This window comes from Oncorhynchus clarkii, chromosome 27, assembly GCF_045791955.1.
Source record: "Oncorhynchus clarkii lewisi isolate Uvic-CL-2024 chromosome 27, UVic_Ocla_1.0, whole genome shotgun sequence".
In the NCBI taxonomy this organism is placed as follows: domain Eukaryota; kingdom Metazoa; phylum Chordata; class Actinopteri; order Salmoniformes; family Salmonidae; genus Oncorhynchus; species Oncorhynchus clarkii.
In genome coordinates this window covers 1,996,228-2,023,095 of record NC_092173.1, presented here as the reverse complement: position 1 = coordinate 2,023,095, position 26,868 = coordinate 1,996,228, and the positions used below count along the sequence as shown (strand labels likewise).

General features: G+C 42.7%; 1 protein-coding gene across 1 annotated transcript; it reads right to left on the bottom strand.

The window, feature by feature from the left end:
• Positions 1-520: 520 nt before the first annotated feature.
• Positions 521-20,197, bottom strand: LOC139386430 (transmembrane 4 L6 family member 5). Its single transcript, XM_071132021.1, has 7 exons — positions 20,021-20,197; positions 19,538-19,606; positions 18,929-19,083; positions 18,511-18,710; positions 2,986-3,093; positions 2,504-2,646; positions 521-640 (listed from the first exon to the last, which is right to left on the bottom strand). The coding sequence occupies exons 1-7, from the start codon at positions 20,195-20,197 to the stop codon at positions 521-523; spliced, it is 972 nt and encodes a 323-aa protein (XP_070988122.1).
• Positions 20,198-26,868: the final 6,671 nt, after the last annotated feature.

Below are 26,868 nucleotides of genomic sequence, written 5' to 3'. Positions count from 1 at the left end.
GAAAACGTTTGACCTCTGTCATTGCCAACAAAGGGTATATAACAAAGTATTGAGATAAACTTTTTTTATTGACCAAATACTTATTTTCCACCATAATTTGCAAATAAATGCATTAAAAATCCTACAATGTGATTTCAGGATTTTTTTTCTAATTTTGTCTGTCATAGTTGAAGTGTACTTATGATGAAAATTACAAGCCTCTCTCATCTTTTTAAGTGGGAGAAGTTGCACAATTGGTGGCTGACTCAGTACTTTTTTGCCCCACTGTATAAAAGACAACTTTCGTGTCGTTGAAAAGACACCTATAAAAATACGTCCTTCTACTGCCTGTTTTGGTTGAAAGTCCTTCAGGTCGTTGTTTTAGCTACTTTCAAATGTCATAATTTCAATGTACTTGTAGCCTATAAACGTGGACGCAGTAACCAAAAAATGGTTTGTATTTTTTATTTTTTATTAACAATCACACTTCTCGTTACATTGGTCCAGTATTTGCACAAAACATTCAGTCAAAGAATACTATCTAGTACAGTGACGTGGAAGCCACCACCCCTGGCTCTACCAGGAGCATGTTTAAGGTGGTCTGCCACAGCTCTCCGAACATCATGGTCAGTGGCCTTGCTGTTCCATTTCTTGACTGCAGCTGTAACACCATAATAACACAGTAAGTTATAGAAAAGACTAATGGATATTGAGCGTCTTACAGGTTCCCCACGGCACTTAAATCAGCATTCAGGGCTCAAACCACTGGTTTATCACTAACCAATGGTGGCTATTTTGTGTTGTGCAGTAATAATTTAGAAGTGGATAAATGTGTTTGCTTTTCCGTGTCTGTCAAAGACAAAAAAGCAATTTACAAGATAAGTTGTCCTTCTGAGGGGCTGACAATTGATTAGGGCCGGGCTCAAACTTGCGCGCAGTGTAGAAAAGACAAGGCCCTGTTTGTATGGCGCAATTTGTCTCTCTCACGCCTCCCTAATAGACTATTATAATCACATTCATTGGTAAACACTGAACACTGTAGCCTAATATATTTGTCAGTATGCAGAGATCGCAAGTAAAACATTCAACTTGAAATGAAGGAGATGTTTAGCTGACTGGCTGCTCAGGAGACAAAGGCAATGTCAGACGTACGGAAGACATTTGACTTGAGCTCATAGAAAGAGGATGGAACCAGCACGTTTACAGTGTAAACAACACAAAATAAATTATAGGTGTACCAGAGAGTTGATCTGTACTAATGAAAAAATTATAAAGCCTTTATTATTATTATTTAGGCCATTGTAAAACTCTAGGCTAATTATTCAAGAGAATGCTTGACTGCATTTAAATGCAGGACTAGTAGGTGGTGTGATGAAATTATGTAATAATAAGGCCTAATTGATAACAGGCCAGAAAGCTAAACAAAACCAGCATAATGACATAGAGTCTGCTCCAACGAAGAAAAAAAAATGGTAAAGCATTTATTAGGGCTACAGGATTGCAAAATAAAAAAAACTGAATTCGAGAAAATGCCACGCTGGGCGGACCGTTATACATTTTTAGAACTTGCGCGTCAATAGGTTAAAAGGCCATTAAGGTCACATGATCACCTCATTCAAAATTGCCAAGCGCCTAAAACCATTCTTCTCAAAAAGGGACCACTGTAACGCTCGTCCTCTTCTTCTGACGAGGAGTAAGAGAGATCGGACCAATTTGCAGCGTGATAAGTGTCCATTTTAATATGTAAAACTGAACACTGCAAAACACAAAATAACAAAGTGAAACAAACGAAACAGTCCCGTGTGTCACAAACACTAACACAGAAAAGAACAACTCAAAATTGAAACCAGGCTACCTAAGTATGGTTCTCTATCAGGGACAACGATAGACAGCTGCCTCTAATTGAGAACCATACCAGGCCAAACACAGAAATCCCAAATATGGGCTCTCATGTATTATTGCTTAAATATACCATGGCTGTTAGCCAATCAGCTTTCAGGGCTCAAACCACCCAGTTATTAATACAAAATATATTACAGAATAATGACATGTTTGTAGGTACTGTTGACAACAGAGTACACAGTTGTGTTTCCTAATCCTCGCTTGCGTGATGGCCATTGAAGTTGAACAAGGACATCAGGCCATTGGTAAAGAGCCTGAAAGTCAAGCACACATAGGAAGTACTTTGTGAATTGAACACTTTCAAACTGCTGAGGAGATAAGGCTGGATTTACTGTCTTTGTTGCAGACTGTTTTTATCACTAACGATACCTTTAAAATGACTTTCTTATTGCATCCATTCTGAAGATATGACCTTGTTGGCACAGTCCTTTGTGTCCTTAACACCAATTTTGCTTAACCTTGCAATCTGTGTCAAGAGACTTTGTTTGAAACACCAGAAGTTATGCAGTAACCACTGTCTCAGTATGAGTACTTAAAAAAAAAAATTTCTACAGGCATCACTTTTTGTATCGCTTTATAGGTTGTGTGAAAAATGCTGACAAATCTACAAAATAAATTTCACTTTCACCATCAGATTCTGTGCATCCACACTTTGGAGCTGCTTCTCTAGTTGGTCAAAGTCTTGCTCCGTCTCCATCCTCTTGACACGGAACTCAAAGAGTCTTGGGGCTCTGCTCTCCCAACACGTTTCACCTCCTCCAATATCTCCAATTTAGTTAGGACACACTTCTGAAGTTCTGAAAGGAGAACATTTTGTTGACACTGTGGAATTATGGGGTTGTCACACGCAAGAGGATCCTGACAGACAAGATTGTGACTGCAAATAAAAGTGACATTTTACTTGCAATAATACATATAGTTCAATGTTTCCATAATGTTCTGTATTCTAATGGATTCATTGTTTATCTTCAACACAAGTTTCAATGTTGTAGTCAATTTTGAGTCATTCCACAAAATAGGTGCCTTTTGAATTAGTGCATAATTTATACATAAAACATCAGAGAGAATCAAAAAGGCACACATTTCGTGGAACAATCCACTTACTGGCATTATTCATGGGAAACAACTCTGGTCTAGTGGAGGGAATGGGAGGGTGAGAGCTGCGATGCTCTTGGCTCCGTTGGGACTGGCAAGTAGAAGCCCTGGATGAATCTGCAAAATCCAAAGCAAATTCAGTGTCAACCCAGAGGTAAACAGCAAAAATAAATAGTACCTGATTTTTACACACTACAACACATATTTTAAGGATAGTTTTAATCTTCAGTTATCAAGACTGAACATGATGTGTATAATTTCTGCTCATTGTAAGGAAACTAGCACTGATGAGCGAACGTGTCCCCGTTGTGTGCATGTTGTATGTGTGTGCTCTTTAGTTATTACATAACTGCCCTCACCTTGTCTGGTAGAGTAACAGGATGGATATGAAGAAGGTCTGTGCCCTAGGACCATGCCTCAGGACTACCTGGCATGATGACTCCTTGTTGTCCCCAGTCCACCTGGCCGTGCTGCTGCTCCAGTTTCAACTGTTCTGCCTGCGGCTAGGGAACCCTGACCTGTTCACCGGACGTGCTACCTGTCCCAGACCTTCTGTTTTCAACTCTCTAGAGACAGCAGGAGCGGTAGAGATACTCTCAATGATTGGCTATGAAAAGGCAACTGACATTTACTCCTGAGGTGCTGACTTGTTGCACCCTTGACAACTACTGTGATTATTATTATTTGACCATGCTGGTCATTTATGAACATTTGAACATCTTGGCCATGTTCTTTTATAATCTCCACCCGGCCACCCCTCATAGCCTGGTTCCTCTCTAGGTTTCTCTCTAGGTTTCTTTTGGCCTTTCTATGGAGTTTTTCCAAGCCACCGTGCTACTACACCTGCATTACTTGCTGTTTGGGGTTTTAGGCTGGGTTTCTGTACAGCACTTTGATATATCAGCTGATGGCCTCCCGGGTGGCACAGTGGTTAAGGGCGCTGATTTAAGTTTCCCTGCATTAAAGTCCCCGACCACTAGGAGTGCCGCCTCTCGGTGAGCTGTTTCCTGTTTGCTTATTTCCTTATACAGCTGACTGAGTGCGGTCTTAGTGCCAGGATCTGTCTGTGGTGGTAAATAAACAGCCACGAAAAATATAGATGAAAACTCTCTTGGCAAATAGTCTGGTCTACAGCTTATCATGAGATACTCTATTTCTGGCGAGCAAAATCTAGAGACTTCCTTAGATTTCGTGCCCCAAGTGTTGTTTACAAATATACACAGACCGTGGCAGCCTATATTGGTGCAGCCTATATCCCACCAGCTGACTGTTATCCATGTCGTCATTCAGCCATGATTCGGTGAAACATAAGATATTAGTTTTTGTTGTCCCGTGGGTAGGATATTTGTGATCGTACCTCATCTAATTTATTGTCCAATGATTGTACGTTGGCAAGTACTGATGGTAAGGGCAGATTTCCCACTCGCCAACGGCGGATCCTTACAAGGCACCCCGCCCTGCGTGTCTATACCTGCGTGTCTTTCTCTTGCCAATGATGGGGATTTTGGCCTTGTCGGGTATCTGAAGTACATCCTGTGCGTCCTGCTTGTTGAAGAAAAAATCTTTGTCTATTCCGAGGTGAGTAATCGCTGTCCTGATATCCAGAAGCTCTTTTTTGCTGTATGATACGGTGGCAGAAACATTATGTACAAAATAAGTTACAAATAACGCGAACAAAAACATATAATAGCACAATTGGTTAGGCAATACATTACACATAAAACATACACCTACCATCCACACCAACCAACCTCCAACTGCCCACCCTCCTTTCATTTTTGCTTTAAGTAACCTTTTTATCTTATGTAACCATACCATACATAACATATCCTACAAATTTGAGTGTCCGAGGATTTGCATTTTCTATGTTACGTCAAACCTTTGAGACCAGCCTGCAACGCGCACTAGGTGGTGGGCCAAAGCCCAAAAAAATTGAACTTGATCGATCCCGGTCGTGGGAGGAGCTGATATTTTATATTTGACAGTAAAACATTCTTATGATGACTATAACACTTGTTGGCACCTTCAATTCTTGAACATTTTCTCATAAAAAGTATATTTCAACACACTGCTAAACCTGGAACCAATCAGCAGTTTGTTGAAGCCCTTTTGGCAGAGATTACAGCCTCAAGTTTTCTTGGGTATGACACTACAAGCTTGGCACAACTGTATTTGTGGAGTTTCCCCTATTATTCCCTCTCAAGCTCTGTCAGGTTGGATGGGGAGCGTTGCTGTACAGCTATTTTCAGGTCTCTCCAGAGATGTTCAATCGGGTTCAAGTCCGGGCTCTGGCTGGGCCCCTCAGGGACATTCAGAGACTTGTCCCGAAGCCCCTACTGCATTGTCTTGGCTGTGTGCTTAGTGTCGTTGTCCTGTTGGAAGGTTCAGCCTTCGCCCCAGTCTGAGGTACTGAGCACTCTGGAGCAGGTTTTCATCAAGGATCTTTCTGTACTTTGCTCTGTTCATCGTTCCCTCGATCCTCCCAGTCCCTGCCGCTGAAAAATATCCCCACAGCATAATGCTGCCACTACCATGCTTCACTGTAGAGATGGTGCCAGGTTCTGGCCAAAAAGAGTTCAATCTTGGTTTCATCAGACCAGAGAATCTTGTTTCCTCCCTGATTATGGCCCTTCTACTCCGATTGTTCAGTTTGGCCGGGCGGCTAGCTCTTGGAAGAGTCTTGGTGGTTCCAAACTTCTTCCATTTAAGAACGATGGAGGCCACTGTGTTCTTGGAGACCTTCAATGCTGCAGGCATTTGTTGGTACCCTTCCCCAGATCTGTGCCTCGACACAATCCTGTCTCTGAGCTCTACGGATGATTCCTTCAACCTCATGGCTTGGTTTTTGCTCTGAAATGCACTGTGGGACCTTATATAGACAGGTGTGCGCCTTTCCAAATCATGTCCAATCAATTGAATTTACCACAGGTGGACTCCAATCATGTTGTAGAAACATCTCAAGGAAGATCAATGTAAACAAGATGCATCTGAGCTCAATTTCAAGTCTCACAGCAAAGGGTCTGAATACTTATGTAAATAAGGTATTTCTATTTTTATTTTTAAGAAATCTGCAAGAAATATCTTTAAAAAACGCTTTTGCTTTGTCATTGTGAGGTATTGTGTGTAGATTGATGAGTTAAAAAAAATGGAATACATTTTTAAAATAAGACTAACATAACTATATGTTGGAAAAGTCAAGGGGTCTGAATACTTTACGAATGCAGTGTATATATTTATATATATTTTTTTGCCATGAATGACGGGTTGCCACTGGTCTTAACTCTTAACTTTCTTTGCCTCACACAAGTCGATGAAGTCTGTTTTTTAACATCCATTGCATACCCTTACAAATGATAGTTCCTCAGTATTTTAAAAATCTTTCCAACACTCCCAATCACCAAGCCTCGGTGTGAAAGAGCAAAATATTACGATCTAATGATCCCATATATCCAGTGGAAACCTCTTAAAAAACAGATTTCTGTCCCAAGCTCACTGGTGCAGGAAACTCTGAGGGCCCAGAATAAGCTATTGATACAATGTTGCAAGTTCGCTAGTGACAGCTTCCAGATGGATCAAATGATTATTTGATACAATGTTGCAATAGCTCAAGTCATGACAGATAGAAAGGGAAGCAGACAGGCAGAGGAGAGAGATTAATGTGTTTGAAAGAACCAGACTTTTCATCAGGATATTGTCTACGGTTTTTATGTCGGCTTTAAGTCTATTCGTTTTACTTAGTTGATGATGGAAGTTATAGGCTTACTCCTGTATCTCTGAGTTCTTTGCTCTCTAGCCATTAATGGATCATAGTGTATCAATGTATCCATCCATGTGGCAGAGGCTAGTGCTCTCACCATAGTTGAATTTGAACTTTTAGATTTTTATCATTTTACTTGGTATGATTAACCACGTGACAATGATTTTGAGAAAGGAAAACATTAGTATTGAAATGAAACTGTTCCACGGAAATGCGCATTAAAAATACAACTGTCACGCAGATGGGTAGAAATGGTAAGATAAATTGTAAGCTTCCCCAAACTTGAAACTCACTAGCTGCCTATTGTCTTTACAATCATAAAAAAAAATGTGAATGTGCAAGCACCTGCACACATAGGAGATCCCTTTAAAAAAATCCAAGGCCGTCCAACTGATTCGTTCTTGCGCCGGGTCTGGATAAGAAGAGCGACATAAAAGAGAGAAGACAAAGAGAAGAACGGAAGGTAGCAGGAGAGAGGGAGGGTGATGCATGATGCATGAGGAAGTGGACACAAGGCAGACAGAACTAAAGACAGAAAAAATAACAAACAGAAAAAGCTGAAACAATGGAGATACTAGTAGCTAATAATAACACTATTGCAATCTGATGTCTGATGGATTGTGTCTGTTAATATTTCCAATAGTAAAGGTCTTGCCTTGGGACATTGAGAGGAAACACAGTCTAAATACTCTATGAACTCGCTTTGAAAGGCTCTGTGTAGTTTTTCCATAATTTCAGCCAGTAGTAGCCAGTTGTAGTGCTCTTGAGCTAAAACGGGTCACTGAAGTTTGTGTTGTATGTCATATTAGGCTGTGCATGTGCAGCTCTGCAGAAAGGTTCACACAATTGTCACTAACTAGCCCCACTGTCATTAAGCGGATAATGTGCCCAACTTCCAGTTTTACCTTGTAACCTCATTAGACATGATTGCACCTGCCTACGAACATTGTCCATCAAATGATGTTGTTGTGGGCTACTATGGACTGAATGTACATCCCTTGAACATTGTGGAATATCTAAATAGGCGTACAGAGGCCCATTATCAGCAACCATCCCTCCTGTGTTCCAATGGCACGTTGTGTTAGCTAATCCAAGTTGATCATTTTAAAAGGCTAATTGATCATTAGAAAAAGCTTTTGCAATTATGTTAGCACAGCTGAAAACTGTTGTCTGATTAAAGAAGCAATAAAACTGGCCTTCTTTAGACAAGTTGAGTATCTGGAGCATCAGCATTTGTGGGTTTGATTACAGACTCAAAATAGCCAGAAACAATTAACTTTCTTCTGAAACTCGTCAGTCTATTCTTGTTCCGAGAAATGAAGGCAATTCCATGCGAGAAATTGCTAAGAAACTGAAGATCTCGTACAACGCTGTGTACTACTATCTTCACAGAACAGTGCAAACTGTCTCTAACCAGATTAGAAAGAGGAGTGGGAGGCCCCGGTGCACAACTGAGCAAGAGGACAAGTACATTAGTGTCTATTTTTAGAATCAGACACCTCACAAGTCCTCAACTGACAGCTTCATTAAATAGTACCCGCAAAACACCAGTCTCAATGTCAACAGTGAAGAGGCAACTCCAGGATGCTGGCCTTCCAGGTAGTTTCTCTGTCCAGTGTCTGTGTTCTTTTGCCCATCTTAATCTTTTCTTCTTATTGGCCAGTCTGAGATATGGCTTTTTCTTTGCAACTCTGCCTAGAAGGCCAGCATCCCGGAGTCGCCTCTTCACTGTTGACGTTGAGACTGGTATTCAAAAGCGTTTGTTTTGAATACATGCTCTGCCCAACTCAAGGTAATTAACCATTTATACTGCACCAACATAAGACTTTGAAACAATGATTCAACATACTGTTAGAACAAAGATTTCTCAGCAACTCAGGTTTTCACTGTAGCAATGACATCTCAACAATTCAAACAAGTACAATACCAAAGCATTTCAATAACACATTTTTATTCTGGATCTCTTTTAGGGCAGGGAAACAGTTCATCTCGTCAGTGTGTTGTTCTTTTGTGTTCAGTAGGTGACGACGATTGCGACGGTACACCGCTCCTTCTGCGGTGCGGACGTGATATGAACTTTCTGAGTCAGCTGGCTGGATGACAACTGCTGGCTTCCAGAGGCCATGCTCCTGGATTCTAACTGACTCTCCGTTGATGGTGGTGGCAGTGGTGGCAGTGGTCTAGCTGACCTGTCGTAGTATCGCTTTTGTTGTTGTTGTCTCTGTGCATGTTTTTCATGCATTTCCTTGTAGCTGACAACCTCAGGTTGCAAATGCTGGTTGGTGCTGGGAAGGAATGAGCGAAGTCTGCGACTCATCAACAGCTGGGCTGGTGATTTGAAGTTGTCAACTGGAGTGTTGCGGTATTCAAGGAGACTAGGGGTTAGTTAGGGGTCTCGTCTGCTTTGTCCTGGATGGCAGGGAGCTCAGCCCCAGTGATGTACTGGGCTGTCCGCACCACCCTCTGTAGTGCCATGTGATCGAGGGCAGTGCGTTTGCCATACCAAGCAGTAATGCAGCCAGTCAAAATGCTCTCAACGGTGCAGCTGTAGAACTTTTTGAGGATTTGAGGGCTGTGTGGGTGTGTGGGTGTGTGGACCATTTAAAAAATATATTTTTCACCTTTATTTAAAACCAGGTAGGCCAGTTGAGAACAAGTTCTCATTTACAACTGCGACCTGGCCAAGATAAAGCAAAGCAGTGCGACAAAAACACAGAGTTACACATAAACAAATGCTCAGTCAATAACACAAAATAAAAGAAAAATAGGAAGATCTATGTACAGTGTGTGCAAATGTAGAAGAGTAGGGAGGTAGGTAACAAATAGGCCCTAGAGGCGAAAATAATTACAATTTAGCATTAATACTGGAGTGATAGATGTGCAGATGATGTGCAAGTAGAGATACTGGGGTGCAAAAGAGCAAGAGGTTAAGTAATAATATGGGGATGAGGTAGTCGGGTATGCTATTTACAGATTGGCTGTCTACAGGTACAGTGATCGGTAAGCTGCTCTGACAGCTAAGGCTTAAGGTTTGAGAGGTAGATATGACTCCAGCTTTAGAGATTTTTGCAATTCGTTCCAGTCATTGGCAGCATAGAACTGTAAGGAAAGGCGGCCAAAAGAACCGTTGGCTTTGGGGATGACCAGTGTAATATACCTGCTGGAGCGCGTGCTATGGGTGGGTGTTGCAATGGTGACCAGTGAGCTGAGATAAGGCGAAGCTTTACCTAGCAAAGACTTATAGATGACCTGGAGCCAGTGGGTTTGGCGACAAATATGTAGTGAGGGCCAGCTAACGAGAGCATACAGGTCACAGTGGTGGGTAGTATATGGGGCTTTGGTGATAAAACGGATGGCACTGTGATAGACTACATCCAGTTTTCTGAGTGCTGGGGGCTATTTTGTAAAAGACATCGCCGAAGTCAAGGATCGGTAGGATAGTCAGTTTTACGAGGGTATGTTTGGCGGCATGAGTGAAGGAGGCTTTGTTGCGAAATAGGAAGCCGATATTAGATTTAACTGGATTGGAGATGCTTAATGAGAGTCTGGAAGGAGAGTTTACAGTCTAACCAGACACCTAGGTATTTGTAGTTGTCCACATATTCAAGAACCGTTCAGAGTAGTCAGAACCTTCCAGGGTAGTGATGCTAGTCGGGCGGGAGGGTGCAGGCAGCAATTGGTTGAAGAGCATGCACTTAGTTTTACTAGCATTTACGAAGAGGTGGATTAGAGAATCACCAGCAGCAAAAGTGACATCATTGATATATACAGAGAAAATAGTCAGCCCGAGAATTGAACCCTTTGGCACCCCCATAGGGACTGCCAGAGGTCCGGACAACAGGCCCTCCGATTTAACACACTGAACTCTATCTGAGACGTAGATGGTGAACCTGGCGAGGAAGTCAATTGAGAAGCCAAGGCTATTGAGTCTGCCGCTAAGAATGCGGTGATTGAGAGAGTTGAAAGCCTTGGCCAGGTCGATGAAGACGACTGCACAGTACTGCCTTTTATCGATGGCGGTTATATCGTTTAGGACCTTGAACATGGCTGAGATGCACCCATGACCAGCTCGGAAACCAGATTGCATAGTGGAGAAGGTACGGTGGCATTCGAAATGGTTGGTGATCTCTTTGTTAACTTGGCTTTCGAAGATTTTAGAAAGGCAGGGCAGGATAGATATAGGTCTATAACAGTTTGGGTCTGAGTGTCTCCCCCTTTGAAGATGGGGATGGCTGCGGCAGCTTTCCAATCTTTGGGGATTTCAGACGATATGAAACAGAGGTTGAACAGGCTAGTAATAGGGGTTGCAACAATTCCGGCGGATAATTTTAGAAAGAGATGGTCCAGATTGTCTAGCCCAGCTGATTTGTAGGGTCCAGATTTTGCAGCTCTTTCAGAACATCATCTATCTGGATTTGGGAGAAGGAGTAAATGGGGAGGCTTGGGCAAGTTGACCAGGGTAGGTGTGGCCAGGTGGAAAGCATGGTCAGCTGTAGAAAAATGCCTATTGAAATTCTAAATTATTGTGAATTTATCGGATGTGACAGTGTTTCCTAGCCTCAGTGCAGTGGGCAGCTGGGAGGAGGTGCTCTTATTCTCCATGGACTTTACAGTGTCCCAGTTTGTGCTAAATGATGCAAACTTCTGTTTGAAAAAGCTAGCCTTTGCTTTCCTAACTGCCTGTGTATATTGGTTCCTAACTTCCATGAAAAGCTGCATATCAAGGGGGCTATTTGATGCTAATGCCGTACGGCACAGGATGTTTTTGTGCTGGTCAAGGGCAGTCAGGTCTGGAGTGAACCACGGGCTTTATCTAGGGCATGCTTATTTAAGATTGTGAGGAAAGCAAAGATAAAGATACTATTTTCTACATTGTAGAATGACAGTGAAGGTATCAAAAGTATGAAACAACACATGTGATCATGTTCTGTGGTAACCAACAAAGTGTTAAATCAAAATATACTCTGCTCAAAAAAATAAAGGGAACACTTAAACAACACAATGTAACTCCAAGTCAATCACACTTCTGTGAAATCAAACTGTCCACTTAGGAAGCAACACTGATTGACAATACATTTCACATGCTGTTGTGCAAATGGAATAGACAACAAGTGGAAATTATAGGCAATTAGCAAGACACCCCCAATAAAGGAGTGGTTCTGCAGGTGGTGACCAGACCACTTCTCAGTTCCTATGCTTCCTGGCTGATGTTTTGGTCACTTTTGAATGCTGGCGGTGCTTTCACTCTAGTGGTAGCATGAGACAGAGTCTACAACCCACACAAGTGGCTCAGGTAGTGCAGCTCATCCAGGATGGCACATCAATGCGAGCTGTGGCAAGAAGGTTTGCTGTGTCTGTCAGCGTAGTGTCCAGAGCATGGAGGCGCTACCAGGAGACAGGCCAGTACATCAGGAGACGTGGAGGAGGCCGTAGGAGGGCAACAACCCAGCAGCATGACCGCTACCTCCGCCTTTGTGCAAGGAGGAGCAGGAGGAGCACTGCCAGAGCCCTGCAAAATGACCTCCAGCAGGCCACAAATGTGCATGTGTCTGCTCAAACGGTCAGAAACAGACTCCATGAGGGTGGTATGAGGGCCAGACGTCCACAGGTGGGGGTTGTGCTTACAGCCCAACACCGTGCAAAACGTTTGGCATTTGCCAGAGAACACCAAGATTGGCAAATTCGCCACTGGCGCCCTGTGCTCTTCACAGATGAAAGCAGGTTCACATTGAACACGTGACAGATGTGACAGTCTGGAGACGCCGTGGAGAACGTTCTGCTGCCTGCAACATCCTCCAGCATGACCGGTTTGGCGGTGGGTCAGTCATGGTGTGGGGTGGCATTTCTTTGGGGGGCCGCACAGCCCTCCATGTGCTCGCCAGAGGTAGCCTGACTGCTATTAGGTACCGAGATGAGATCCTCAGACCCCTTGTGAGACCATATGCTGGTGCGGTTGGCCCTGGGTTCCTCCTAATGCAAGACAATGCTAGACCTCATGTGGCTGGAGTGTGTCAGCAGTTCCTGCAAGAGGAAGGCATTGATGCTATGGACTGGCCCGCCCGTTCCCCAGACCTGAATCCAATTGAGCACATCTGGGATATCATGTCTCGCTCCATCCACCAACGTTGCACCACAGACTGTCCAGGAGTTGGCGGATGCTTTTGTCCAGGTCTGGGAGGAGATCCCTCAGGAGACCATCCGCCACCTCATCAGGAGCATGCCCAGGCATTGTAGGGAGGTCTTACAGGCACGTGGAGGCCACACACACTACTGAACCTCATTTTGACTTGTTTTAAGGACATTACATCAAAGTTGGATCAGCCTGTAGTGTGGTTTCCACTTTCATTTTGAGTGTGACTCCAAATCCAGACCTCCATGGGTTGATAAATTTGATTTCCATTGATAATTTCTGTGTGATTTTGTTGTCAGCACATTCAACTATGTAAAGAAAAAAGTATTTAATAAGAATATTTCATTCATTCAGATCTAGGATGTGTTATTTTAGTGTTCCCTTTATTTTTTTGAGCAGTTTATTTAATATTTTGGATTTTTCAAAGTAGCCACCTTTTGCCTTAATGACAACTTTGCACACTCTTGGCATTCTCTCAGCCAGCTTCATGAGGTAGTCACCTGGAATGGATTTTAATTAATTGGGGTGCCTTGTTAAAAGTGAGTCAGTTGTGTTGTGACAAGGTACAGGTGGTATACAGAAGATAGACCTATTTGGTAAAAGACCAAGTCCATATTATGGCAAGAAAAGCTCAAATAAGCAAAGAGAAATGACAGTCCATCATTACTTAAAGACATGAAGTTCAGTCAATCCGGAAAAAAGTGCAGTCGTAGAAACCATCAAGATCTATTATGAAACAGGCTCTCATGAGTACCGGCACAGGAAAGGAAGACCCAGAGTTACCTCTGCTAAAGAGGATAAGTTCATTAGTTACCAGCCTCAAAAATTGCAGCCCAAATAAATGCTTCACAGAGTTCATGTAACAGACAGATCTCCACATCAACTGTTCAGATGAAACTGCGTGAATCAGGCCTTCATGGTGGAATTGCTGCAAAGAAACCACTATTAAATGACACCAATATTAAGAAGATGCTTGCTTGGGCCAAGAAACATGAGAAATGGACAGTAGACCTGTGGAAATCTGAGTCCAAATTTGAGATTTTTGGTTCCAACCGCTGTGTCTTTGTGAGATGCAAAGTATTGTGAACGGATGATCTCCGCATGTGTTGTTCCCACTGTGAAGCATGGAGAAGGAGGTATGATGGTGTGGGGGTGCTTTGCTGGTGACACTTTCAGTAATTTATTTAGAATTCAAGGCACACTTAACCAGCATGGCTACCGCAGCATTCTGCAGCGCTACGCCATCCCATCTGGTTTGCGTTTAGTTGGACTGTCATTTGTTTTTCGACAGGACAATGACCCAAAACACACCTTTAGGCTATGTATGGGCTATTTGACCGAGGATAGTGATGGAGTGCTGCATCAGATGACCTGGCCTACACAATAACCCAACCTCAACCTGGTTGAGATGGTTTGGGATGAGTTGGACAGCAGAGTGAAGGAAAAGCAGCCATCAAGTGCTCAGCATATGTGGGAACTCCTTCAAGACTGTTGGAAAAGTATTCCAGTTGAAGCTGGTTGAGAGAATGCAAAGAATGTGCAAAACTGTCATCAAGGCAAAGGGTGGCTACTTTGAAGAATCCAAAATATTAAATATATTTTGATTTGTTTAACACTTTTTTGGTTACTACATGATATCATATGTGTTATTTCATAGTTGTGATGTCTTCACTATATTATACAATGTAGAAAATAGTAATAATAAATAAAAACCCTTGAATGAGTAGATATGTCCAAACTTTTGGCTGGTACTATATGTCTATAAATATGGATGTGGTACACATCCGGGTGAAATGACCTAACGAAGATCCTTGCAGGATCTAAACGTTGTTTGTTTGTTGCTTCCCAGAGAGATTTCAGGGATTGTAACATATTCTGTTTCACGGAAACATGGCTCTCTCGAGATACGCTGTCGGAGCCGGTACACCCACCTGGATTCATAGATGCATAGAAGGCCCTCCCCTGTCCTCCTTTCGGCAAATCTGACCACAACTCCATTTTGCTTCTCCCTCCCTATAGGTAGAAACTCAAACAGGAAGGACCCGTGTTAAGGACTATTCAACGCTGGTCTGACCAATCGGAATCCACGCTTCAAGATTGTTTTGATCAAGCGAACTGGGATATGTTCCGGGTAGCCTCAGAGAATAATATTGACGTATACGCTGATTCGGTGAGTGAGTTTATAAGGAAGTGTATAGGAGATGTTGTACCCACTGTGACTATTAAAACCTACCCTAACCAGAAACCGTGGATAAATGGCGGCTAACCACCTTATTTAACCATGGAAAGGTGACTGGGAATATGGCCGAATACAAACAGTGTAGTTATTCACTCCGCAAAGCAATCAAACAAGCAAAATGTCAGTATAGAGAAAAAGAGTCGCAATTCAAAGGGTCAGACATGAGACGTATGTGGCAGGGTCTACAGACAATCAGGGACTACAAAAGGAAAACCTTCTTTGCCCGCTTTGAGGATAATACAGTGCCACCAACGCGACCCGCTACCAAGGACTGTGGGCTCTCCTTCTCCGTGGCCGACGTGAGTAAGACAAGGCGGCCGGTCCCGACGGCATCCCTAGCCGCGTCCTCAGAGCATGCGAAGACCAGCTGGCTGGTGTGTTTACGGAGATATTTAAACTCTCCCTATCCCAGTTTGCTGTCCCCACATGCTTCAAGATGGCCACCATTTGTTCCTGTACCCAAGAATGGAAAGGTAACTGAACTAAATGGCTAGCACTCACTTCTGTCATCATGAAGTGCTTTGAGAGACTAGTCAAGGATCATATCACTTCCACTTTCCTGTCACCCTAGACCAGGCCTGGGCAATTCCAGTCCTCGGAGGCTTGATTGGTGTTACACTTTTCTCCCATCCCTAGCAAACACACCTGATTTAAACTAATTGCATTCTAAACTCAAGATCACGATTTGGTGATTATTGGAGCCAGGTTTGTTTGCTGGGACTGGGGAAAAAGAGCGACAGCAATCAGGCCCCCGAAGACTGGAGTTGCCCAGGCCTGCCCTAGACCCACTTCAATTTGCTTACCGCCCCAATAGGTCCACAGACGATGCAATCGCCATCACACTGCACACTGCCCTATCCCATCTGAACAAGATAAATACCTATGTAAGAATGCTGTTCATTGACTATAGCTCAGCATTCAACACCATAATACCCTCCAAGCTCACTATTAAGCTTGAGGCCCTGGGTCTCAACCCCGCCCTGTGCAATTGGGTCCTGGACTTCCCGAGGGGCCGCCCCCAGGTGTTGAAGGTAGGAAACAACATCTCCACTTCGCTCATCCTCAACACTGGGGCCCCACAAGGGTGTGTGCTCAGCCTCCTCCTGTACTCCCTGTTCACCCATGACCACGTGGGCATGCACGCCTCCAACTCAATCATCAAGTTTGCAGATGACACAACAGTTGGCTTGAATATTTTTTATTTTTTTACCCTTTTTTCTACCCAACTTCATGGTATCCAATTGGTAGTCTTGTCTCATCACTGCAACTCCTGTACGCATTCGGGAGAGGCGAAGGTTGAGAGCCGTGCGTCCTCCTAAACACAACCCAGCCAAGCCGCACTGCTTCTTGACACAATACCCGCTTAACCCAGAAGCCAGCCGCACCAATGTGTCGGAGGAAACACCGTACACCTGGCGACTGTGTCAGCGTGCATGCGCCCAGCCCGCCACAGGAGTCGCTAGAGCACGATGGGACAAGAACATCCCGGCAGGCCAAGCCCTCCCCTAACCCAGACGACGCTGGGCCTATTGTGCGCCGCCCCATGGGTCTCCTGGTCACGGCCAGCTGCGACAGAGCCTAGACCCGTGATCTCTAGTGGCAGAGCTAGCACTGCGATGCAGTGCCTTAGACCACTGCGCCACTCGGGAGGACCATAGTAGGCTTGATTACCAACAACGACGAGACAGCCTACAGGGAGGAGGTGTGTGTGGTGTCAGGAAAATAACCTCTCACTCAACGTCAACAAAACAAAGGAGATGATAGTGACTTCAGGAAACAGCAGAGGGTGCACCCCTATCCACATCGATGGGACAGCAGTGGAGAAGGTAGAAAGTTAAGTTCCTCGGCATACACATCACCGACAAACTGAAATGGTCCACCCACACAGACAGTGTGGTGAAGAAGGCGCAACAGCACCAGTCACCTAGAACCCTCACAAACTTTTAGATGCACAATTGAGAGCATCCTGTTGGGCTGTATCACCGCATGGTATGGCAACTGCACCGCCCACAACAGCAGGGTCTGCACAACTCCTCTCCGGGGGCAAACTACCTGCTCTCCAGGACACCTACAGCACCCGATGTCACAGGAAGGCCAAAAATATAATCAAGGACAACAACCACCCGAGCCACTGCCTGTTCATCCTGCTACCATCCAGAAGGCTAGGTCAGTACATGTGCATCAAGCTGGGACCGAAAGACTGAAAAACTGTTTCTATCTCAAGGCCATCAGACTGTTAAACAGCCATCACTAGCACAGAGAGGCTGCTGCCTACATACAGACTTGAAATCATTGGCCACTTTAATAAATGGAACACTAGTCACTTTAATAATGCCACTTTAATAATGTTTACATATCTTACATTACTCATCTCATATGTAAACACTGTATTCTATACTATCTATTGCATCTTGCCTATGCTGCTCTGACACTGCTCATCCATATATTTATATATTCTTATTCCATTCCTTAACTTAGATTTGTGTGTTTTAGGTATTTGCTGTGGAATTGTTAGATATTACTTGTTAGATATTGCTGCAATGTCGGAACTATAAGCACAAGCATTTAGCTACACTCACAATAACATCTGCTAACCATGTGTATGTGAACAATACAACTGGATTTGTTTTGATTTGAATAAAGGTATGTGATTGAGCTTGAGTGTGCGGGCTCTATTTCTTTCATACCAACTTTCTTTGGCCCTGCACCCCACTAAGGATGTAGGTTTGATTACACTTCATGAAATTAATAGACTATGACATTAATATAATTAACAAAATTACTATATATAAGATCACAGCTTCACAATTGTTCAGCAGTACACACACATAAATAATGTTTGCAATATAATAACGTGTACACACTGTCAACAATAAGAGTGCCAACTTGCAAGCAAAGTGTAGAGACCGGTCTGAATGGTATCATCTAGGTATATAAAACTCCAAACTCCAAAACAGCTTCTCCCCATCCCATCTACCTCTATCCTCTTCTAAATCTTCCTTTTTTGTCTCCCTGTTTTACTCTGTTAGCTTATCAAAACATAATAAAATCATATTAAATACATGCTATTTTATGATTTTTTCTTTAAAGTGCAAGTCTGCTTCTTAGTTCGTGAAATGCTGACTGGTGGCCAGAACCAATGTTCAGCGGTGGTAGAAGCTGCCTGTAAGCATAGATCCAGGATCTCTGCAATTCTGACCTCATCCATTAGGCGGAAATATGTAAAACTGACCTAAGATCAGGATCTAGTAACTACAGTACTTCATTTGGGAGGTCCTTCATTCCTGCTCCTAATTAGGTTCCTGGATGATGTCCTCAAGCTGGACTGACCTGTAACACACATTCAGACTAACAGTGAGTGAAAGGCCACACACACACACACACACACACACACACACACATTCATACACCTCACCTTGTTTTTGCAGAATCTTGGCCCAAATATTATGCCCAGGATAGCATTGATTGTATGTGCTGCACAAAGGATGGCCTGCAATCCACTGGTTGCCATGAGAACAGAAAACAGCACTACATTCCATTGAACAACATTGCGTGGCTCCTCGCAGGCCGCTGGCCATAATGTTCTATCAAACAGGTAGATGGGATCTCTACAAAGACAAAGTTAACCTAAATTGACATTCATAACACATAGAACTAGTGAACACAAGCTGTGCAAAGTGTAGAAAATGATTACTGGTAATTGTGCAACTACACAGTGTCAGTGGGAATTTGATCATTGTTGTTCTACTTAAGACCACACCTAGGTTCTCGAAACTGATTTTGAGCAATTCAGGACCCCCCTCCCCCCTCACACACACACACTCACCCGCTTTTCTGTGGTTTGAGTGGCATCTCCCAGGCCAGACCTTGTGTGCTGTTGTGCAGACACAGTGGTCCCTGTACCAGTCCTGTAGCGCTCACTAGGCAGCAAAAGGCTGCAGCAGCCAGAGCCACGCAGGAACACCCCACTTGGCACAGCATCTGGCCACAAGAGGGCGGAAGATCCATACTATTACAACTTGATAGAAAGGGGGCCTGGGGTGGTTGCCAGTGGTTAGAGCACATCTCTGTAGTAGCACATGTAATCTGAAGTTGGCGTGGGTTTGATTCTGGCCAACTGACCTTCAATGCAAAAACTCTCCTAATTATTCCGTCTCTCTCTCGCCGTCTCTATCCAATAACCCATGAGAATTTGATAGAAAGGAAAAAGCGCTCCCAGACTAGTTCTAATTAGTTCAGGATGTACACCACAACCAATGAGGCAGGTCACATACATACATGGAAGACATACATTAAAAATACTCACAAAGAGGACATGAAGATGTAATGGAGGTGGATCGGTTGGTGAACCAGACTAGTTTGATTAGTAACCTCGCCCTAGCTAATGCGGGTCCTGAGGTACACAGATTTGGATGAAAACAGGCCACAGCCTCACCTCTATCCTGTACGCACAGCAGCCTTCCCTTGAGCTGCCAATCACAAATCCCCGAGCTCCAATAAGAACCTACAGACAAAGGCAGAAAAAGCTAAATGAAATTTACCATTAAAACAAGTTTACATTACATTTTAAATTTTAAATGTTTCAGTGATGATCAGAATATAATTTTTACAGGGAATCCCTATTCAGTAGAATGCTACACATTCACTTCCCTCCAATAATTGATGTTATTACAGTATTACTGTCAACAATAGCAGAAACAACTTGCAAAAAAATCGTAGCACTGTGACTGACTCTAAATTTAGCTTAAAAACAGACAACAGACATATTAGACACATGACAATCCACCCTCAAACCACAATCTGCCTTTTTTTGGACAACAGGGTTTTTCAGGAATGAGTGACTTGAGTGTCATGATGACTGTCATGCCATGACCTTATTAGGACACACACACACACACACACAGCATTGTTGTCTCACCAGGAATCCAGAGGCCCACAGGCCTGTGCCCCACCGGGCCTCTCTGGTCACGTGACCGTCCAACAGGTAGCGTGCCTGAAGGTCTGGCAACAGCAACAGGCCATTGGCCAGCATGCACACAAATGCCATGGGAACAAGGGACACACCCACACACCTGGAGCAGCTGGCGACACACATCTCTGTGGTAGACGTCCAACAAGGATGAAGAGAAGACAGTCAGAATAACTTCAGAGTAATTATTTTCTTGTTTTTTTATCTTTAGAGTGCCACTGTTCCTTATCTTGTAGCTCTTGAAATACAGAACAACCCTCTCACCTACAGAGAAGTTCTATTTCACTCAGAAAAACCAGTCTGAGATCAGTCAAGAGAATGAAAAGGGTTATTAGCCAAGAGAATGACCACATAGTGATTATTAGTTTGAGTCTTACCTGATGGAGTGAGACAGAATAACCTAGTGAGACCGAATGTGACGGAGAGGGAGTAAGAGAGATCCTGGTAACTGCAGCAGTACTGAATGAGGAACACAAACTCGCTGCTTGACAAAACTTAAATAGGCTCCATGCAGTGACACATGCCCGCCCCCACAAATAGTACAGTGCCTTGCGAAAGTATTCGGCCCCCTTGAACTTTGCGACCTTTTGCCACATTTCAGGCTTCAAACATAAAGATATAAAACTGTATTTTTTTGTGAAGTATCAACAACAAGTGGAACACAATCATGAAGTGGAACGACATTTATTGGATATTTCAAACTTTTTTAACAAATCAAAAACTGAAAAATTGGGCGTGCAAAATTATTCAGCCCCTTTACTTTCAGTGCAGCAAACTCTCTCCAGAAGTTCAGTGAGGATCTCTGAATGATCCAATGTTGACCTAAATGACTAATGATGATAAATACAATCCACCTGTGTGTAATCAAGTCTCCGTATAAATGCACCTGCACTGTGATAGTCTCAGAGGTCCGTTAAAAGCGCAGAGAGCATCATGAAGAACAAGGAACACACCAGGCAGGTCCGAGATACTGTTGTGAAGAAGTTTAAAGCCGGATTTGGATACAAAAAGATTTCCCAAGCTTTAAACATCCCAAGGAGCACTGTGCAAGCGATAAAATTGAAATGGAAGGAGTATCAGACCACTGCAAATCTACCAAGACCTGGCCGTCCCTCTAAACTTTCAGCTCATACAAGGAGAAGACTGATCAGAGATGCAGCCAAGAGGCCCATGATCACTCTGGATGAACTGCAGAGATCTACAGCTGAGGTGGGATACTCTGTCCATAGGACAACAATCAGTCGTATATTGCACAAATCTGGCCTTTATGGAAGAGTGGCAAGAAGAAAGCCATTTCTTAAAGATATCCATAAAAAGTGTCGTTTAAAGTTTGCCACAAGCCACCTGGGAGACACACCAAACATGTGGAAGAAGGTGCTCTGGTCAGATGAAACCAAAATTGAACTTTTTGGCAACAATGCAAAACGTTATGTTTGGCGTAAAAGCCACACAGCTGAACACACCATCCCCACTGTCAAACATGGTGGTGGCAGCATCATGGTTTGGGCCTGCTTTTCTTCAGCAGGGACAGGGAAGATGGTTAAAATTGATGAGAAGATGGATGGAGCCAAATACAGGACCATTCTGGAAGAAAACCTGATGGAGTCTGCAAAAGACCTGAGACTGGGACGGAGATTTGTCTTCCAACAAGACAATGATCCAAAACATAAAGCAAAATCTACAATGGAATGGTTCAAAAATAAACATATCCAGGTGTTAGAATGGCCAAGTCAAAGTCCAGACCTGAATCCAATCGAGAATCTGTGGAAAGAACTGAAAACTGCTGTTCACAAATGCTCTCCATCCAACCTCACTGAGCTCGAGCTGTTTTGCAAGGAGGAATGGGAGAAAAATTTCAGTCTCTCGATGTGCAAAACTGATAGAGACATACCCCAAGCGACTTACAGCTGTAATCGCAGCAAAAGGTGGCGCTACAAAGTATTAACTTAAGGGGGCTGAATAATTTTGCACGCCCAATTTTTCAGTTTTTGATTTGTTAAAAAAGTTTGAAATATCCGATAAATGTCGTTCCACTTCATGATTGTGTCCCACTTGTTGTTGATTCTTCACAAAAAAATACAGTTTTATATCTTTATGTTTGAAGCCTGAAATGTGGCAAAAGGTCGCAAAGTTCAAGGGGGCCGAATACTTTCGCAAGGCACTGTATCTAGTAACGGTGCAGGTAAGGTAAGACCAAGCTGTCAAAAGCCTGAGTCATGTTCATTAGGGTATGCAATGGAAAGCGTTGTTTCAATCCATTTTGTGCCTAATACACACTATCCTGGTCTGTGTTCTTCATCCTTTTTCATGTGTATTCTGGGTCTGGTAGTGGAGTAGATTCAGCCAGGATGTGGAACAAGTGAATCACTGCAGCTGTGGGATCCATTCCAAAATAAGAGCATATCAGCCCATTGGGGATAATGTTTAAAAGCACTAAGAAATAACAATAAAGCATTGTTGTAACACTCTGAAACCTTAACTGGCTAGCTTTTTTTTATACCCCCATTTCCGCTCATTAGATAGTAGCGCAACACCCGCTCTGTCTGCACTTGTAGTCTAGCCGCAGTGCCACCTAGTGGGAAATGTGAAGGAATCCAATCCAAGCATAGATATTGGTCAGGTGATCAGTCTGTCGTTCAAAATTTTGACGTTCTAATTTTGGGAAACATAACGGCCATTTTTCAGATTAAGCGTTTCCAACAGAAACGCCTGATCACACTAGTTTAGCATGTCATGATCCCACTAGCTTAGCATGTCATGATCACACTAGCTTAGCATGTCATGATCACACTAGCTTAGCATGTCATGGCTGCCAAGATAGCTATGATCGCCTTCAGTGCATACAGTGCAGTACCACACTCTAGTGAAGATATAGTCAGCTACTAAAGAAACTGTCTTGAAGCTAATTTATATATTGAGATTAACCCTCTATAAAAATATGTCTGTTTAAAATAGAAACATAGGGCTTTCTGCATCTGCAGTAGAAAGTGGCAGAGCTACAGCGCTGTTTGTCAGACCAGAGGTGCGTTCAACAAAGCTTCCATTTGCGAACACTGGCAGCGAGCGTTCCATTTCGGTTTGTTTCTGTTAATAACAAAAATGGATGCGGCAAGATGAGCAGCTATGCTTGCTGCAGCAATTGTGGATGATTTTTGGGTTTTCTATTTTTTTGTTACTGGCCTACACGAGACCCCATAATGTTCAAAGTGGAATAATGTTTTTCGAAATGTTTACAAATGAATTATAAATTAAAAAGTATTCAACCCTTTGTTATGGGAAGCCTAAATAATTTCAGTAGTAAATATTTGCTGAACAAGTCACATAATAGGTTGCATGGACTAGAAGGGCAATAATAGTAAGAAACAAAAGTGGAAGTATGAGCCGCCTAACCTCCCTCCTTAACACTGTTTAGCTTAACCCGGAAGCCAGCCGCACAAATGTGTTGGAGGAAACACCGTTCAACTGGCGACCCGGGTCAGACGCAGGCACCTGGCCCGTCACAAGGAGTCGCTAGAGCGAGATGAGCCAAGTAAAGCCCCACCGGCCAAACCCTCCCCTAATCCGGACGACGCTTGCCCAATTGTGTTCCGCCCTATGGGACACCCGGGCACGGCCGGTTGTGGCACAGCCCGGGAATGAACCCGAGTATGTAGTAACACCTCTAGCACTGCGATGCAGTGCCTTAGACCACTGCACCACAATAATTGTGTTTAACATGATTTTTGAATGACTTCCTCATCTCTGTACCCCACACATACAATTGTCTGTAAGGTCCCTCAGTCAAGCAGTGAATTTCCAACACAGATTCAACCACAAAGAACAGGGAGGTTTTCCAATGCCTTGCAAAGAAGGGCACCTATTGGTAGATAGGCAAAAATAAAAAAGCTGAAATTGAATGTCCCTTTGAGCATGGTAAAGTTATTAATTACATTTTGGATGGTGTATCAATACACCCATTCACCACAAAGATACAGGTGTCCTTCCTAACTCACTTGCTGGAGAGGAAGGAAACCGCTCAGGGATTTCACCACGAGGTCAATAAACTTTAAAGTTGAATGGCTGTGATAGGAGAAAACTGAGGATGGATCAACAACATTGTAGTTACTCCACAATTACTACCCTAATTGACAAAGTGAAAAGGAAGCCTGTACAGAATAAAACTATTCAAAAACATCCTGTTTGCAACAAGTCACTAAAGTAATACTGCAAAAAATGTGGCAAAGTAATTCACTTTTTGTTTTTGTCCTAAATAAAGTGTTATGTTTGGAGCAACTCCAATACAACACATTACTGAGTACCACTCTCCATATTTTCAAGCATAGTGGTGGCTACATCATATTATGGGTATGCTTGCAATCATTAAGGGATTGGGGAGTTTTTCAGGGTGGAGCTAAGCACAAGCAAAATCCTAGAGGAAAACCTGGTTCAGTCTGCTTTCCACCAGACACTGGGAGATAAATTCCCCTTTCAGCAGGACAATAACCTAAAACAGAAGACCAAATCTTCACTGGAGTTGCTTATCAAGAACACAGTGAATGTTCCGGAGTGGCCGAGTTACAATTTTGACTTAAATCTACTTTAAAATCTATGGCAAGAACTGAAAATGGTTGTCTAGCAATGATCAACAACCAATTTGACAGAGCTTGAAGAATTTTTAAGAAAATCACTAATGCAGAAGTGGAAAGTAAGATACCAGAAAGACTCACAGCTGTAAAAGGTGCAAAGTATTGACTCAGGGATGTGAATACTCATGTAAATTAGATATCTATATTTCATTTTCAATAAATGTGCAAACATTTCGAAAAAAAAAAACACTTTGCCATTATGGGGTATTGTGTGCAGATGGATGAGACTTTCACTGGGGACATGATTCAGCATTGTTGTAACGTTGAGTTACTAGCAAACCAGGCAACTAATGTTTTGGTTAGTTTATAGCTTGTTAGCTAGATAAGATTAAGTTAGCTGGCTAGCCAGTTCAAATAATGACCATATCATAGCTGACAACGTCTTCACTTTAGCAAATGTTTCTTAATTATTACAGGAAAATAAACTTGCAACTGAAACAGTGACCGGTTTCACGATAAACCACAGTAAAATTCCAGCCGATTAGTATTACCGTTTCAAATGTGACTTATCATTAAAACCATGTTAGAAAAACCGATGGTAAATACTGTCCAGCATCATCAGTGAGCAACAGTCTGACGCAGGCGCAGCATGCAACGTGGGTTTTGTTTCGTGTGAAAACAAGGCAGAAGGCAGTGAGATTCTAAGAGGACCAAATCTGAAGTGTGGTCGTATTTTGGGTTTTACACGAGTGCTGACGGAAACTTAATCTAAAATGGTCACCTTGTCTGCAGAACATGCTAAAAAAATAAATAAATCGCTGCTTAAAACCTCTCTGGGATAGGCGGGACGCAAATGTCCCACTTGGCCAATTGCCAGGGAAAATGCATAGCGCCAAATTCAAATAAAATTCTATAAAATTCAAACTTTCATTAAATCACACATGTAAGATACCAAATTAAAGCTACACTCGTTGTGAATCCAGCCAATGTCAGATTTCAAAAAGGCTTATTGGCGAAAGCATGAGAAGCTATTATCTGATGATAGCACAACAGTAAACAAAGAGAGAATAGCATATTTCAATCCTGCAGGCACCACACAAAACGCAGAAATAAAATATAAATCATGTCTTACCGAGCCTCTATTGTTGGCACTCCAATATGTCCCATAAACATCACAAATGGTCCTTTTGTTCAATTAATTCCGTCGATATATATATCCAAAATGTCCATTTATTTGGCGCGTTTGATCCAGAAAAAAAACAGCTTCCAATTTGCGCAACGTCACTACAAAATATCTCAAAAGTTACCTGTAAACTTTGCCAAAACATTTCAAACTACTTTTGTAATACAACTTTAGGTATTTTTAAACATTAATAATTGATCAAATTGAAGAAGGGTCTGTTTTCAATACAGGAGGATCACAAACTAACGCTACTTTTTTTAGTCTTGCGCAACTCTAAAACAGTACACATAACATTACCCTGATCCAAGATGGCCGTACTTCTTCATTTCACAAAGGAATAACCTCAACCTATTTCCAAAGACTGGTGACATCCAGTGGAAGCGGTAGAAACTGCAATCAAGTGCCTTAGAAATCAAGTTCCCCAATGAAACCTCATTGAATTGACAGTGACCTCAAAAAAAATCTGAATGGTTAGTCATCTGGGTTTTGCCCGCTACATAAATTCTGTTATACTCACAAACATGATTCAAACAGTTTTAGAAACTTCAGAGTGTTTTCCATCCAAATCTAATAATAATATGCACATCTTATTTTCTTGGCATGAGTAGCAGGAAGTTGAAATTGGGCACGCTATTTATCCAAAAGTGAAAATGCTGCCCCCTACCCCAAAGAGGTTTTTTAAGGGGGCAACACTTGAGTCATCTTCAAATCTCTTGAGTCATCTTCATGACCACCACTTTTTTGCAAATGCAAGGTAAATTCACTGTTAGCTAAATGCATGACGTGGGGACTTTAGAATGGGGGAAAATATAATGGTTTGTCTGTAACTTGCTAATAGTTTGTCAATAATGTAATCTGGATCTTTCGGTGTTACCTACTCTTGTAAAAACACTAGAAGTTGTTCTGCTGCTGTATGCGTTGTGTGTCTGCAGACGCCCATTGCACACGATAACACCTTATGTAGTTTAGTCACCCAACCAACATATTTTGTTCATTTAAAATCCAGCAGTCGTTGACTTGGTTGTAAAAGTGTTCCAACAGGAGAAACG